The sequence below is a fragment of the Manis pentadactyla genome, chromosome 3, assembly GCF_030020395.1.
Source record: "Manis pentadactyla isolate mManPen7 chromosome 3, mManPen7.hap1, whole genome shotgun sequence".
Lineage (NCBI taxonomy): Eukaryota > Metazoa > Chordata > Mammalia > Pholidota > Manidae > Manis > Manis pentadactyla.
Genome location: NC_080021.1, coordinates 215,625,690 through 215,641,394, shown reverse-complemented (window position 1 = coordinate 215,641,394; position 15,705 = coordinate 215,625,690). Strand labels below are relative to the sequence as shown.

Here is a 15,705-nt window from a genome sequence, read left to right as displayed (position 1 = left end):
GATTTGTGACATTGTTAACTTTGGGAATGATCTTAGTAACATTGTGAACATTTGTTAGACACAGAGTTTCCTTGAAAGAAAAGTATCTCCAGCTTGTCTCTTGCCAGTCCTTGAAAAGCTCTCAAAGGCCCTTCTCTTCTCTCCGTGCCTGTGCCATGTGCTGTCTGGCAAGTTTGCCATATTTCTTAAAACCTATATTTAGTCAGAACTCCCCAAAACACCTAGGAAGGCTTAACTGTCCCCCCACCCCTTGAGGATGTTGAGAACAGTGTTTTTATTTATAAATGCAAATAGTTAAAATTTATGATAAAACTCTAAATTTGTGAACACATTTTTAAAGGAGGAAAAAAAAACGCCTCCACTAGGCCTTTCGTGCTTAAGCTGTGAATTAAGGCCTAACAGGTGCATTCCAGGTAGCATGAAGTTAGGTCTCAGGCAGGGACTTGGGATCCTAGGACAACTCCAGCTGCTTGCTCAGCACGGGTATCGCACCCCATTGCTGGGTTCACAGAGCTCCTGACCCCCGGCCGGGGATTTCGAGTCTAGATAATGTAACCCCAGCTGAGATGCCAGGTAGGGGTACGGAACATATAAGGACACTGAACATACCTTGTACACAACTTGCCTATGTGCCTGCCAACAGGCAGGGTTCCTAGAGAGTGCTCGCAGGGACAGTTGAGCTAGGTCGGCAGCTGGCTGCCATAGGATCCCTCTGCCTCAGTTCCCAGCCTGTTAACAGGGGCTCTAAGGCAGTCCAGGCCCCCCATGTCCAGCTCTGAGTGTTGGAAAGTTCTTGATGTTGAGCTGAAGCTGGCCTGTTGTCACGTCTCCAGGAGCCAGATTGGGGCTGATCATTTGAAGGCAGCCTCAGCTCCTGGGAGTCTAATAGGGGACACAGGATCCCAACTTAACTGGGACAGTTCAGCCTGAACAGAGGAGGCGGCATGGGGTGGAGCACAAACCGCATTAGGGTGGAAACCAGACCTGGGAAATTAAGTCTCACAGATTTGATCGCTTTCAGTTAAGTGAAGGGAGTGGGTGGGCTGAGGGCAAAGAGGGTTTGAACTTGCTAGAAAGCTGGGTAGTTGATCCTCACTCCTGGGAGAAGGGTTGGTGTTAACAATTCCCTGACGGGAGATGAGACCATGTTACATCTGATTAAGCAGACACCTGGCTAATATAACTAGAATTTTACTATTTACCAGTTCTGGGCAGGAAGACCCAGTCTAAGCTTGGCCTCGCTCAGGGAGTCAGGTTTTCCCAAGGCCTGTTTCCTCCCTACATGGATTTCAGGAGGGAGTCCAACTCTTTCTGCTGTTTTCATCCACGAAAATACAGAGTATAACATCATCTACTCCAGTTCACCTTTATATTTGGGGATGACAGCCTTTAAGGTAAATATTGATTCTGTATGATGCAAAGACTGCCAATCAGCATGTCGAGGGCATGGCGGGCCTCAGGACACCTGAGTTAACGGCCTTTAGTCTGAGCTCAAACCTTTCAGAGTTCGCAAACAAGTGACTTCTCACATGATAAAATTTAGACTTTATTAGTTTTACATTCAGTGGGTCAATTCAAGCTCTTGTCTACATGCTACGTCAGGTGGAGGTGGCTGGGCTGTGGCCAACCGTGAACTTTTCAAGGTACAAATCAGTAACTGAAGTCCGAAGGTGACCAACACGTGTTAAATTTATTGCATCATTGTAAATGGAGAACATCTTGTCTCCTGTGCAGACACCCAAAATGTTATAAAAGAGATGTAACTAAGCTCCAATTTGAGAATATGTACTAAAAATGTTACGCCTCACATTGGTATTTATTGAAGACTAAGTGTGATCCTCTGTAAGGCATTCCCATTGTCATAAAAATACTCATTCTTCTACATTTTATGTGTACAAAGGCTGCGTGTTGTTCTCAATATGTGTCTGCAGTTGCACTGCAACTATAATGACAGAGAACAGTTCACACTGGCTAGAAGCTAAGTCTTACTTCCCAGTGACCAAGGCAGTCCTGCCTGGAGCTGCCGTACACGGTGTCATTATCAGATGACACCCAGGACCAGTCACAATTTCAGGCTGACCTTGTTTGATCTACAATTGTGATCCTATATTACCATGCCTTTAACAATACAAATTTATACCACTGGACTGGTTTCCAGAGCATCTGACAGAACAGGCAACTATTCCATGTTGTGTTCTTCCCATGTTTTAAAATAAGCAATGTCTTCAGTTTCTATTATTTAAGAATCCGAAGCAAAAACATTATAAAAATATACGTATCCTCGAAAACTCTTAGCATTTCTAGTGTATAATATACTTCCACATCTTGGGCAGTGCGGAGTCCACCAGCTGAGCCCTCAGTCTGGGCTCCTGTCATCCATGGACAACGAGCACATCCTTCGGATTTCAAACTGACCCACAAATAAACTGTAACAGACATTCCACCATGGGAACCAAGGACTCAAATTCAAAACCAGTGGTCTGGCTCTGATTCGACTCCAGGACTGATACAGTTACGGGGAGTCTTGCCGTGACTGAAGTGCAGGAGTACAGGTGGTACGGGAAGCCTGGGACCCACAGCAAATGAGAGACGCGCAAAGAAATTCCATGAGCAGCCAGCGCAGTGGACAGGCTGAGAGGCCGTCTGACCTGGACTGCAGCAGGGGCCCAGGAAGGAGCAACCTGTCCATAAGCACTCTTCACTCAGTTGGGAGTGTGCAGGCCCGTGTCCCCACTGGACACTGCCTGAAGGTGCCACCAACTGAAAATACTTGAAGTCAGCGAACACTTGTAACGAAAAAGAAACGAGCAGCAGAATGCTTTCGGCAGGTAAAAATGCTCACGCGCCCCAGACCAGTTAGAAGAGCAGCTCCCGCGGTGTGGGATGGTGGGGTCACGGACAGGCCTAGGGCTCGCACAGTGCTCACGACACAGCTGTCAAGGTCAGTAAGTGTCGGGGGCATTTTAAAAGTTTATCTTCAACTGTAGTTAACATCTGGATTGCTGTCAGGTTGCAAAATGACAAAGGTACTCGGCAGATTAGTGTCATTCCACAAACCAACTCTTTAGAAACTTCTAGATTCTGAAAGTCCACAGGTGCAAATGTGCAAATCCCCGAGAGGTCTTCAAAGTGCTTCCCAAAGCAACGTCACTGGCTTACGGAGCTCCCAGCTGCCTCCGACCCTTCTTGCAATAGAGTCTGAAAATCCAGCCTTGCCTGCAGAGACTTGCAGCCCTTGTCTGAGTAGATTTTCTTATCTTTGGGGAAAAACGTCATTTCATCTGCCACCCTGGTGACAATCTCTTCGTCTATGGCGGAACCACGGGCCCTCATCTCTGCCCTCACACACATCTTCACATGTTTGTACTCCAAGGGCAGGAAGGGGATAAAGTAGTCGATGAGGTTTCTGTCTATCAGTCCACTGTGCCACAGGCCACCTGTGAAACAAGACACAGCTGGGTCTCCCACCCATCACTGTCACTGTCACCTGGCCAAGCTCGCCGCTCTGACGGCGCCTGTTTTGATCCTTACCCACAATATATTCTTCATGTCTTTATACCCCTCTAGATTCTTTTCTTGCCAGGCATGTAAGAAGCCTTGGGTAAGGATCAGTCGGCTAGCCCTGCTAACTGGCTTCTAGCATAGAATGCCCTAAGAAAAAGTGTCAACTTAGCAAAGCCAGGAAGGCTTCTCAGCCCGGAAGACTCACTGTGTTTATTATTGAAGACTCCGACAGAGAGCACAGACTCCAGGTCCTTCAGCTGAATGTCCTCACGCTTTCTTCCTGCCAGCCAGAAGTCCAGCGCCGTCTTGGTTATGAGGTCCCCACCTGCGTTGCTGAATTTGCCAAAGAAACGAGTAAAATCACAGATTAAGACCTCTGTGTCTGTCAGGAAACACACTTGCTCTAAGATTTATTCTTAACCAAGGAGTATTTACTAAGTGCTACTAGACAAAGAAAAAATTGCGCTTGCCCTCAAGGAGCTTAAAATCTGTTTTTTTTAGAACTTGCTACATAATGCGATGCCTTTTTAGAACTCTCAGAGACAACATGTGCAGGTAAGAAAATTGCCTGTCATCAGCGATTACAGTGGACCCTTGAACAATATGGGTTTGAACTGCTTGAGTCCACTTACATGCAATTTTTTTTTGACAAATATATTGCAAAATATCTTGGAGATGTGCAACAATTTGAAATAATTTTTTCTTTTCTCTAGCTTACTGTGTTGTAAGAATAGTGTGTGTGTAATAAACGTAGGCTTCCGGTCAATAGTAGGTTATTAGTAGTTAGATTTTAGGGGAGTCAAAGTTATATGTGGATTTCTAACTGTGAGGGGGGTGGGCACCCCTAGCCCCCTTGTTGTTCAAGGGTCAACTGTATTTCCTGAATTCATTTCCTCCTGCCCACACTCCGTGCCATGCTGATACTAGCAACCCAAAAGGAAAAGAAATCAGAAAGACACTTTTGCCAGGCTGGCACTTGTGTTCCCGGGAGACAGAATGCCGAGGGTTGCTAGGACGTCATTCTAGCATTGGGAGGATGAAAGCTGTGCCCGGAGAAACCACCTCCCGCTGACCTGAGAAAGATAAAGATGGCCTTCCGGTAAGACACACCATCAACCTGCTCATAGTAGTCTAGAAACGGCTTGATCGCGTCGATGACCCCAGGGTGCAATTTATCCATCTCGTCAAATATGAACACGGAGCTCGCACAAGCACTCACGTTACCCGGAATCCACCTCTGTAACTGTTCCTAGACCAACCATAAAAGAAGAAATAGGATGGGGCGGCTCAAAGGCTGTGCCAAGCAAGGGGAACAGACATACTGCACTGTTCCTCAGGGTCTGGAAGATGAAAAGGCAGAGCGCTCGGGTTTAACAGAGGACTCCTGGAAGCTGCATCTAACCTCCCTGTGCTGGGAAACAGCTTTTCCAAAATGCTACCCATTAAAAAGTAGAAACTGGCAGAGAGGTGTTAAAATACAAAGATGTTTTTTCCTAACCCAAATGTCACACTGTGACTTTTAAAAGGCTCTTACACCTTTAAAAGATGCAAGATACAAAACACGTGACTATCATTTTCACTGTTAACCAACCCATAATTATCATCTCACTATGGACTGAAATCTCTAGTTAATTTTACCAGATATACTGAGGAGTAAGGAACTAGATTAAGCCTCACACAGTCCCAAGACCAATACCTTCTACTGACGCAGTGAACAAAGGCGCTGACCTAGAAGACATTTTCATGAAAAGCATGTTCCTATACTTTCTTGAAACAAAAAGATATTCAAGCAGCAAGCCCTCAACCCCAAAATGGGAAAGGTTCTTGAAGCACCCTCACCTGTTTTACTCTATTTGTAGAGACTGATGAATTTAGAAAACAAGAAAACAATTCTTTTTGGCAATCTTCCCCATTTTACAGTTTGTGTGGCAACTACCCATTTTCATGTCCTTGTTCAGTTTCTATTTCCTATTTCAGTCTCCATCTAAAAGGACTGTTAACCTTTCCAAGGACGCCATTTATTTGAGAGCCCTACTAGACAGCTCAATATATATTAAATGTGGAAAGAATAGGTCAGATGGTCTTCATTCAGTCCTCTGGGGCTTTCATTTGAAGAAATCAAAGCCACGGATTTGAAGGACAGGAGGAGCAAAGGGAATAAAAGCTATTCAAAAAAAGTCCTCTAGTCCGCACTGCTAAATGCAGAGGCAAAGCTGAAGCAGCAACACAAGTGGAAGCCTTAAGTGCAGCCGTGTCCAAGCAAACTGTTAGTGTTTCTCCTCCCCAAGCACTGTGATGGGCGCGCAGACCCTGCTGCTTCATGACAGAATACGGCTACCCTGCAAACTGGGAGTTAGAGGAGTTCTGGGTTCAAGTTTCTGATCTGCCACAAGGTCGCAGAGATCGTAAGGAGCAAGTCACCTTGCCTCTCTTGGTCCATGTTTTATTGGAAAAAACATCACCTACCCTACTTTGTAATCAAGTGAGGAAAAAGTTATAGAAGAAAATGGCAAAGAGTTACCAGGGGCAAGCGTGCCTTAACTCAGAGGAGCCTGGGGCTATCGCAGTGCACAGATAAGCAGAAGCTGGAGTCAGTGAGCAGGTTGCCCAGACCTGTCAAAGCGGCAGGTGGGCAGGAAAACAAGATTCCCTTGCCTGGTACAGCTTTATCTGCTGCTCATGAGGAAAGTGCAGAGTTGATACAAACAGGTGGACAAAGTTACTCTTCAGGCCTTTTGAGTGAAGATTTTCAGCCACAATTTGGCTGACGAAATTCTTGCCTGTGCCGGCCCAGCCGTGTAAGGAAAGAGTCAGTGGTTTCTTGGGATTTTTGTTGTTCATGAATCCAGTCAGTGCCTTGAGAATCACCTCTGTGGCCAGATGCTGCCCAAACAGCCTCTTCTCCAAATCTAGCTTGAGGGCTTTGGGAGCCAGCCCGAGAAAAGAGAGAAAAATACATGTTAAACATGCAACAGAAAAGCAGCTCTTTTCCCAGCTGGCCACAGTGAGAGGAATAGATTACCAAGTGGTCCAGCAGGGTATCTGCCCAACCCAACGGCCGGCACTGAGGCAGAACCATGGGTTGCAGGTCACACAATGCCACTTCCAAGGAAATGCACTGGATGGACGTCCTCCTTAACACTCAAGTGTGTGACTGGGAAACTAACTAAATGTGTTCATTCTCCAAGGATCAGTCCCCTCCTGACAGCTGCATGCTATTTCCCCAGCCGCCCCTGCTGACTTGCAGGAAAACCAAGGGCCAAATGCGGACTTTCTGGGCAGACGCTGCTCATCTGAAAACTAAAGGCCTGACATGGCACAGAAAGGCTGGCCACGCTGCTTTCAGTTTCTTCTTAGGATAATCGCAGGGAACTTGAAACTTTTAAAACTTGGGCAGGGCCCCGCCATCTGGAGAACCGGTCTCAGAAGGCACGGCCTCCAGGGCTTAAAGTCCGGAGCGAGGCCCAGCTGTCCCCCCTCCCACCCCACCGCAGAGGGGGCGCCGGGTGCCCGGCCCTCGCGCCCGGCGCGCCCCTCCGGGGCGGATCTGCCTTACCTGACGCGTTGAGCGGCTGTTCCTCGCGGCAGCACTCGGCGAAGCGACAGTACAGGTCCTTGTAGGACAGGTAGCCGGTGAGCGCCGACGCGGCCCCGATGGCGATGCCCACGGTGATGGGCTCGAACGCCGCCACCACGTGGGACGCCAGCAGCAGCCTAAGCGCCCCGGCGCCCCCGAGCCGCACTGCCTGCGGCATCGCCCCCTAGCAGCCCGTGGCTATCTGAGTGCCCGGCGCCCGGGCTGCCGAGCGGCAGGACGGACTTCCGGCCGTGCGTCACTTCCGCCCCCCAGGGGAGACCATGTTGGTGAAGGGCGTGACTGCGCCGCCATCTTTGTGAGTGGCATGAGAGGTGTCCAGAGACTCTTACCTTCAATTGAACCCCAAACCTACCTTTTACGGTTTTGTTTTCGCTCCCCTTGCCTCCCCAAGAGCTATAATGAGCGTTTCTCATATCTGCCCACTGCCTTCCTTCCTGAAGCTGTCGCTGAGCACACCGTGGATACCTGAAGCCGGACGTGCCCTGGCGAGCACAGTCAAACCTAAGTCCCTTCTTTAATTCCGCGTGCGACAGGCAGGCCTTGCCGGGTGCTGCGAGGACAGCAGCGAAGCGAGGAAATTGGCAATGTCCTCCAGAGCCTCTAGGCTGTGGGGAAGGCCGACGATGGACAAGGGCTAATACTAGGATTGGAGGGGCCTAGACTGCTAGACAAGACTGGGCCCGGAGCTGGGGCTCTCATCAGAAGAGAGAAGATGGTGGCCTGAACTGCAGTAGAAGGGAGGGAAAGTCCGGGGAGAGGAAATCCCGGGACAAATACCTCTAAATCCGAAATCAGTCCAAGGGAGAAATAAAGTTTAAAATCCGTTTATTGCTTACAAATCACAGTTTGGAGCCATCTCTTTCCTGCTGTGCAGGAGCAAAAACCATCATTCCCCCTAATCTCTTAGGTTCAGATAAACCCTCTGTTACCCTGGTAATTACCCATTGATATGGAGATGAACTTCTCTCCACCCCTAAGGAATGCTTGAGAATTCTTTCTCATTCAGAGTCAAAATCCTTCCTGGCCTAGGTTGAGGTTCCACTTGGTGCAATCAAGATTGCCTGCCCTGCCCAGACACAGCTGCCGGACAACAGGGGTACGGGGTTGGCTGCCTGTGTGGTGGGATGTAAGTCCAGGGAGAGGAAATCCTGGAGCAAAATACCTCTAAAACTGAAATCAATCAAAGAGAGAAATAAAATTTAAAATCTGTTTATTGCTTACAAACTGCAGTCAGGGGCCATTTCTCTCTCTTGCTCCAGCAGAAGCAAAACCAGTCCTTCCTCACCTCTCAGGTACAGATAAGCACTCCGTTGCCCAGGTAATTAATTACCCATTGATATGGAGATTAACTTCACCCCTGAGAAATGATGCAATTGCACTAAAGCCATACTTTCCAGCTCTGAACACTTGTTGATATGCAGATGTACTAAAACCAGGCGAGATGTTCTGGAAATACTACAATTTTACCCACATTGAGACAGGGACCATGGGCTTAGACAGAGTAGGGTGAGGGCCTCCGGAAAAAGCAAGGCAAGATATTTACAGTCAAAACAATGTAACAATGTAAAGTCCCTACTGAAACTCTGTGTTCAGCATTATGCAAAGTCAAGGTCACACTAATTCTCTAGGGTAAATACTAGACTAGGAATATAAAAGTCTTCAGTGAGATCAGTTAAAGGTCAAAAGGCCAGGAGCAACTTGGCCTGGAATGTTTGAGTGTTACACAAGGGTATCTCAGCATAACCCATGACTTCACTGTAAACAGCCCTAGCAAACAGACAACAACCCAGCCCACCCTGGGGGCATGGCAGGTGGTACAAGTCCACACCCTAAGCCCTCAATTCCCAAAAATCCTCAACTGCCTATAAACCCCCTAGACAACGCACCACCCCAGGATCTCTTGTCCCCTCCTGGCATGGGCCAGAAGCTCTGTCCTTTCACTTTATCTCTAAATAAAAGCCTGTACCTTGCTCTCCTACCTTGAGTGTTTGTGAAGCTCATTCTTCGGCTTCGTGAACAAGAACTCCAGCATCAACATGGGGCCTTCCCTGTCCTAGGCCATCTTCACCCTGGAGTATGTGAGCCCCGAAAGATGCCAGGGTTCTTGTGTACAGAGTCGAAGAATGAACTTAGCAAATGCTCAAGGGAGGAGAGCCAGAGAGAGGCTTTTATTTGGAGATAAAGTGAGAAGACAGACCTCCTGTATCACATCAGGAAGGGACAAGAGAGCCCGTAGTGGTGCGTTGTCTAGGAGTTTTATAGGCAGTTGAAGATTTTTAGGAATATGATAAAGGGCTAGGGGTGTGGACTTGTTAAGTGGTCTTAGAATGTTCATCCTTGATGAGACATTAAGCCTCTTTTCTCATCAGTCTTCCATAAGAAATTTACTGCAGATTCTTTCTCAGAATAGCAGCTTCATGGTCTGGGAGTATATCAATCAAAATTAGCTGCCCTGCCCTCAAGGTGGGCTGAGTTATTGTCTGTTTTTAAAGAGTTTAAGAACTGTATTTAACTTCTTGGGATTTAAAAGGAAATCTTATCTTTAAGATGGAATCTTTCTTCCTTTTACTATGTTGTTTATGGCTGGGCTTACTTGCCAAATTAATTGCTCAGGCTGCAGATTACTTGATTAGGTCTGAAGGAGGAAAAACTGCATACAGGTCTGGGCCTTTTAGCATGCTAAAGTGAATCCTACAAGGGCATGATTAACACAATAAAAAACATGAGCTATGCTGACATACTTGCCTTTATCTTAGAATATTCAAATAGTCTAGGTCAGTTACACCTGGCTTTTTGAGCTTTAACTGATAATTAAAGTGACCCTGACTTTTCCTAATGTTTAACATGGAGTTTGGTAGGGGGGTTCTCTGCATATTGTTCCATTGCTCTGACTGTAATTATCTTGCCTTGCTTTTTCCAGAGGCCTTCACCTTACTGTGTCTAAGCTCACCATCCCTGACTCACGAAGGTGGATGAGGACTTCCCAAGGGCATGTGACAAGTAGATCATTGTAAGGGTCCCAGTGCCAGAAACAGCCTCTTTCATCTCTTTTGACTGAGACCCCAGTGGCCCCAGGCTCCTACATCTCTCCTTCTCATCTCTGGCCCCCTGGTAAGAAGAAAAGTCACTCAGTAATTTTCCTTTGTGGATATATGAAGTAAATAGAAAAGAAAAAAAAGAGAACCCCATCCATCTCATTAAGCCATACATTTTCCCACAAATCTTAATCCTTGGTTTAGTAATTATTTATTAGAAAATGTGTAACACATTTATGTTCTTTTTATTGTGTACTAACAGCCCCAAAGAAGTGTTCTAACACTTAGAGCTTTGTGGTCACCAGAAAAAGTTTTGTATTAAATTTTAATTTGTAGTGCATATGTATCTTTGCTGCAGAGAATTAAGATAGGATGATTGTCTCAGGTTTCAGCCCCAGGCAAGTTCACTCTGGATTCAATGAGACTGAATAACTGAACACAGAACACTGGGGGTGAAAAGGGGCTTATACCAAGCCTTATTCTCAATGTGCTAAAACCCTGTCCACTACTGTCTCTTCCTCCAGCTCAGCCTCTACCCCAGACTCTCCTCTCTCCTGCTCTCCGGCTCTCTTCTCTAGGCTCTGCTCTGGGCACTGTGGGAGCTCTTTTTATAGCAATACCAACAGTGATAGCTTATTGCCAACTGGTACACAGGCATGCACCTGCACAGTAGGCTAAGTATTACATCATTGCCCCTGTGCAATGGATAGATTAGATTAAGATCAGGTGAGGATCCTGGCCATGGAACTTCCATTTTCCCTGCAATGACTACTCTTCATTAGGTTGACATTTGACAGGGGAGTGGAAAGGAACTATGAGTTCAAGTACCAAAAGTGATTGAAACTAACTACCTGTCTAGTTTGTACAGTTTTAAAATAGATGAATGAAGGTAAAATTGCTCTGGGGCTTGATTCCATTAAATACACTAGAGGAGCAATGTAACAATGTTATCTTAAAATGTGCTGTTTACAACAAACAGGAAATTGAGTCTTTTCCAACCATTTAAAATTATGATGAAAAATTTCAGTGTCAATCTAAAAATGCACAAATGTGAGACAAAAATATGTAAAGACCCCTTTTTGAAATTGTACCCTGCTTAGTAGGCATTTATTCCTCATCTTTCATGTCAATTCCATGCATTTACTGTAAATAATTGTTACCCCCCTTCGGGATTACCAGCTGCTAGAGAAGAGCTTGTGTATTGACCTGGAGCCTGGTTCCCTGGCTTGATGGCCTCCTTCCTTTCCAGCCATCAGCCTCTTGTTTGCCACATCTTCCCTGTCCCCCCTCCAGAATCCTGAACCACCCTGAGGCTCGATGCTAGACCCCTTCTCTCTCTGTCTTCTCTCCCTGGGTGAGAGGCCTTCAACTTTTTCCCTGCAGCCCCTGCATCTGGCTGCACACTGGACATCTCCACTTGGCTAGTCACCAGATATCTCAGCATCCATCCACTGGGTTAAACAGAAGTTGATTGTTTTCTCTAAACATATCCCTCCCCCAGGGTCCCTATCGCTGACCTGGAGCTTCAGGAGAGACCTTATCATTGTGTTCTGTACCTTCAATTCCTAACACTGCATCTCACATATACAGTAGGTGCTCAATAAATATGTGTTCAATGTTCAAGGATAGAACACTGTCCCAGAGGGTGGTCTTTGACCTGGGGACCAGGGGTGCTGCTATGGACTGAATGTTCTCATTCCCCCAAAATTCATGTGCTGAAGCCTAACCCCCAGTGAGATGGAATTAGGAGGTGGGTGGGGCCTGTGGCGGGTGATTAGGTCGTGAGGGTGGGAAAACTGGGTGTGGGCTACATGGAAACTCCTTGTTCTTTGTACATTTTCTGTAAATCTAAAACTTCTAAAATGAAAAGATTACTTTTGCTAAAGAAACAGTTTTGTATGTGCTACTATCTGACCATCAGTGATAGTGTAGAAATCATAATCACATAAGCTTTAATTCTTCTAAACTGAAATGAGTTTGTACAAGTATGTATATTGCACTTGTTGGGCAGAAATGAGTAAATGAGTGACTGCCATGTGTGCGATGGATACATTATTCTATATCCATGAGATAAATATTTAAAGTAATAGAACAGTCTTTTACTGATCACCTATCGTATATGTCTGCAGTAAAAGTAGAAACATATACTGAAACTTTTAGTGTGTGAAAACTTCCTAAGAACATGGTGCCGAGTGACATAAGGCCGTCACAACAAAAGCAATTACTATGGGATCCCACTAATATGAGGCCCCTAGACTAGTCAAATTCGTAAAGACAGTCCAGTGGTGGTTGGCAGGGACTGGCTGGGGGGAGGGGATGGCGAGTTGTTCCTTGGGTACAGAGTTCCCATTCTGCAAGGCGCAAAGGAGTTTGGAGATTGCATGCATGGGAACGGCGAATGGACTGAACACCTCTGAAATGTATACTCAAAATAGTTAAGATGGAAAACTTTGCTCTGTGTATTTTATCACAATTGAAATCTTACCAAAAAAATTTTTTTTAAGTTTCCATGACCATGAGCCTCTTTAAGATTTTTATTCTGGGCTGAATTGTCACGACAGTAACCATTAATTCACAACTTGCCAAAATAGCATGAATAAGTCTTTAAAATGTTTGATAAATAATCAGTGTCTCTCCTTAGGGGCTTTGGTTGAGGGAGGCTCTGCGGACGCCCTCAGCTTCGACTCCCACTCTGTTCTACTCTGTTCGGTGTCAGAGCTGGGTGGCAAGGGCTGGGCCTTTCTTCTGTAAAGATAGAGAAGAGCAGATTGGGACAGGAGGGCAGAACAATCTTAGGAAGTAGTACATGGAAGCTGAGGATCTGGAAATTGCTTCTCTTGCATTATTCGTGCTGCGTACGCCCGTGGTCCCTGGTGGTGCCTCCTGCCCTACTTACAGCCTTTGATGCCTTGCGACAGGGTCTGCGTTCAGTCCAGGTTTGCATTAATCAGCCCCCAAAGCTGCCTGCCTCCCAGCCTCCCGGCGTCCCGAGCTGGGCCCTGAATGCAGTCTCTGTGATCCCCATGGCCCTCAATTCGGCCTGCCTCCTTGGTCAGGTAATTTTCAAAATCTGCACCTCTCACACACACCCTAGATCGCCTGATTTTGTAAAACATCAAATCCTGCCATTCCTTCTGGGGGTAACCCCTCCTTCCCACTCAGATCCCACTTCTCCTCCACCAGCTGTGCTGAGGCCGAATCAAGTACAGATGTGTCTCAGGCTGAGGGAACCTAAGACTGTGCTCTGTGGGGAAGCCACAGCTTTGGTGTTCTGGCCTGCCACGCCTTCCAGACCCCCGAGGGCCTCCAGCGGATCTTCTGCAGCCCCCATTCGTCCAGCAGGAGCCTGGAGTAATGGAATTAAACCCCCCTGCAGTTCAGCATGCATAGAATCCATCTCTGAACTTATTTTCCAGAGGCCTGGGCCCTTGGGATGCAGGAGACTTTTCCAAACAGTTGGTCACAGGAAGGCCTGGGAGTCTCTGAGGCAAGATGTTCAGATTTACACTTATCTTTCAACCACTTCCGACTTTCCAGTGTCCTTAGGAGCTATTGCCTGCCTGGCAGTGTTGGTGCAAGGGGACCTTGCCCTCAGCTTCCCATCCCTTCGGTGGGTATGTGGCCCCCAGGGGAGTGGGTGACATTTGCTTCATTGCTGTGTCGCTATGGGCTCTGGTCCTCTCCCCTCCTGGCAGGTGGAGGGTGGGGCGGGGTGCCTCCTGTGGTTTCTCGAATTTCCCTAAGTTGCTGTGCCACCTCCCACTCTCTCAGTTACCAACTGCACCATCAGTGGAGGTTCTTTGTTTCCAACAACCAAAGCTGACAGTGACTGGCTTGGGCTTTCCTAGGGCTTCTTAGAATACAGGGTGGCCCATGGAAATGTAAGCAATGCTGAGAGACTGCATGTCATGGGGGAGGATCCCAGGGGTGGGTATGTGGGAGTCAGTGGCAGGAGCCTGGGGCCTTGCTGCTCTGCCCTACTTTCGTAGAGAGAGAATCTGGCCCAACCTGGTCAGGTGTCTAGACCTCAGAGCAGCTCACTATGGGCAGGGGTGTTATGGTTGAGTCGTCCCCCTGGCCTGCATACTTGTACGACACTGTTCCCTGGACAGTGTGACTGTTTCCTGCCATGTCATTTGGTCATGCATCTTGAAGCTGGCCGTTGGAGTCTGAGGTGAGGGGAAGACAGCCGCAGAGGTAAAGAGCCTCAGAACTTCTCACAAAGAGCTCTCTGGGTGACCCAGACATATCTGAGCCCTAGGAGTGGACATACCTGAGCCCCCAAATTGCCCCTGACTACATAATGATCCTGACTCTGCTTTGTGTCCCATTCCCCCTCTTTTAGGACAATTTTTAAACATTTAATGAAACCACATGTATTTCAAGTTGACCAAAAATTAGTATCATGTACAGTATCTTAAGATAAATTGCATTTGAATGGGAACTTCCATACTCTGAGGTCTGCAAGACGTACGCAGAGGATCTGCTACTGTGCAGAGGGAGGGCTGCTTCAGCTGGGTGGGGGAAGGTGGCAGAGGGCCTAGGGTTTATCTTTTTTATTTACTGCTCTAATATTGTCCTTCAGGCAGCCAAGGGAGTTTCATATTTTCTTTAGATATCACTAGGGCGCCGAAGGTCTTGTAGGACGATTCTGATGCTACACGAATCCTGCCATGTTGCTAGCACCGATCTGCTAGCATTTGGCTCATGGGTGACCACTCATTAGAACTCCTAACTCCATTCATATGAATGTTTGTTACAAATCTTACAAAGGAGGCTGCTTATGGACATTTAGATCCACATTTTAACTAAAGGCTGTATGTTCGGTTTTCCTAAATTGTGCAAGCCCACGGCGGTCCCCGTCATGGAAGGCTGTCCCCTTCCTTCCCCGTCCCGCCCGTGTGCTGGTCCTTACACAGTGCCGTTCCCTGTTACTCTTTCTGTCATTGCTGTCTTGGAGAATTGGCTTTGATGTTTAAATTGTTGATCAGAAACATTCAAAACCACCAGCTTAGCTCGTAAAGACCACTATAAATTAGAAAACCAACCAGGAAAGGCTTAGAAGGGTGATTTGTTGGAGACGGGGCTCTGCCCTTTGGACTGTCGCTGGCTGAACATTTCAGTACCAGAGACAGCGACCCCCGGGCCGTGCACCTGTTTCCCAGGGAGCTTTGGGCTTGACTGTAAGGAGAGGTATCACCGGGCTGATAGAGAAATTTCCCACCTGGGGAGACCTGAGGAGGGAAGCACGAGAGGGTGCTGGTGAGCTGCTGGTCTGAGGACTTAGAAGAGGTGGGTTCCTAACCCAACTCTGTCCCTTAGCATCTCGGCAACCTTCTGAAGGTCACGGAAAAAATGACAACAGAAAATGTTCAAAAACCTAGATTATTTAAAATGCCAAGTGTTTACATTAAGTCCTGTTCTCGTCCAAGTCTTATCAGTGTCTTTATTATACAAAGGGGCTCTCCTGGGGTGTTTGGTGTCTCCTCTTGCTTGTTTTTCATAGAATGATGCAGTTTTTAACTTTTATGAAATCTTATAGCTATAGAATATTACATATGCTTTCAA

The 15,705-nt window shown here is 46.9% G+C and overlaps 1 protein-coding gene and 1 pseudogene across 2 annotated transcripts; both read right to left on the bottom strand.

Annotated features, from left to right (window-relative positions):
* Window positions 1-1,530: 1,530 nt before the first annotated feature.
* On the bottom strand, window positions 1,531-7,339 carry TOR1B (torsin family 1 member B). Of its 2 annotated transcripts, XM_036913616.2 has the most exons (5): window positions 7,061-7,337; window positions 6,160-6,425; window positions 4,578-4,753; window positions 3,710-3,837; window positions 1,531-3,437 (listed from the first exon to the last, which is right to left on the bottom strand). In XM_036913616.2, the coding sequence occupies exons 1-5, from the start codon at window positions 7,257-7,259 to the stop codon at window positions 3,148-3,150; spliced, it is 1,059 nt and encodes a 352-aa protein (XP_036769511.1). In that variant the 5' UTR covers window positions 7,260-7,337; the 3' UTR covers window positions 1,531-3,147. The 2 variants fall into 2 exon arrangements, 1 of the variants encoding a protein (XP_036769511.1); XR_005030524.2 differs by lacking the exon at window positions 4,578-4,753 and having other exon boundaries at window positions 3,244-3,437; window positions 7,061-7,339.
* Window positions 7,340-14,619: 7,280 nt separating this feature from the next.
* Window positions 14,620-14,972, bottom strand: LOC118926703 (ubiquitin-conjugating enzyme E2 variant 1-like; annotated as a pseudogene).
* Window positions 14,973-15,705: the final 733 nt, after the last annotated feature.

Coding starts and splice junctions, on each gene's coding strand:
- TOR1B (XM_036913616.2), bottom strand. CDS start 7,259: ATGCCGCAGGCAGTGCGGCTCGGGGGCGCCGGGGCGCTTAGGCTGCTG. Junction 4,754..6,159: donor AGCAGATAAAGCTGTACCAG/GCAAGGGAATCT, acceptor TGGTTGGTCTAG/GAACAGTTACAGAGGTGGAT. Junction 3,838..4,577: donor GCCATCTTTATCTTTCTCAG/GTCAGCGGGAGG, acceptor TGGCAAATTCAG/CAACGCAGGTGGGGACCTCA.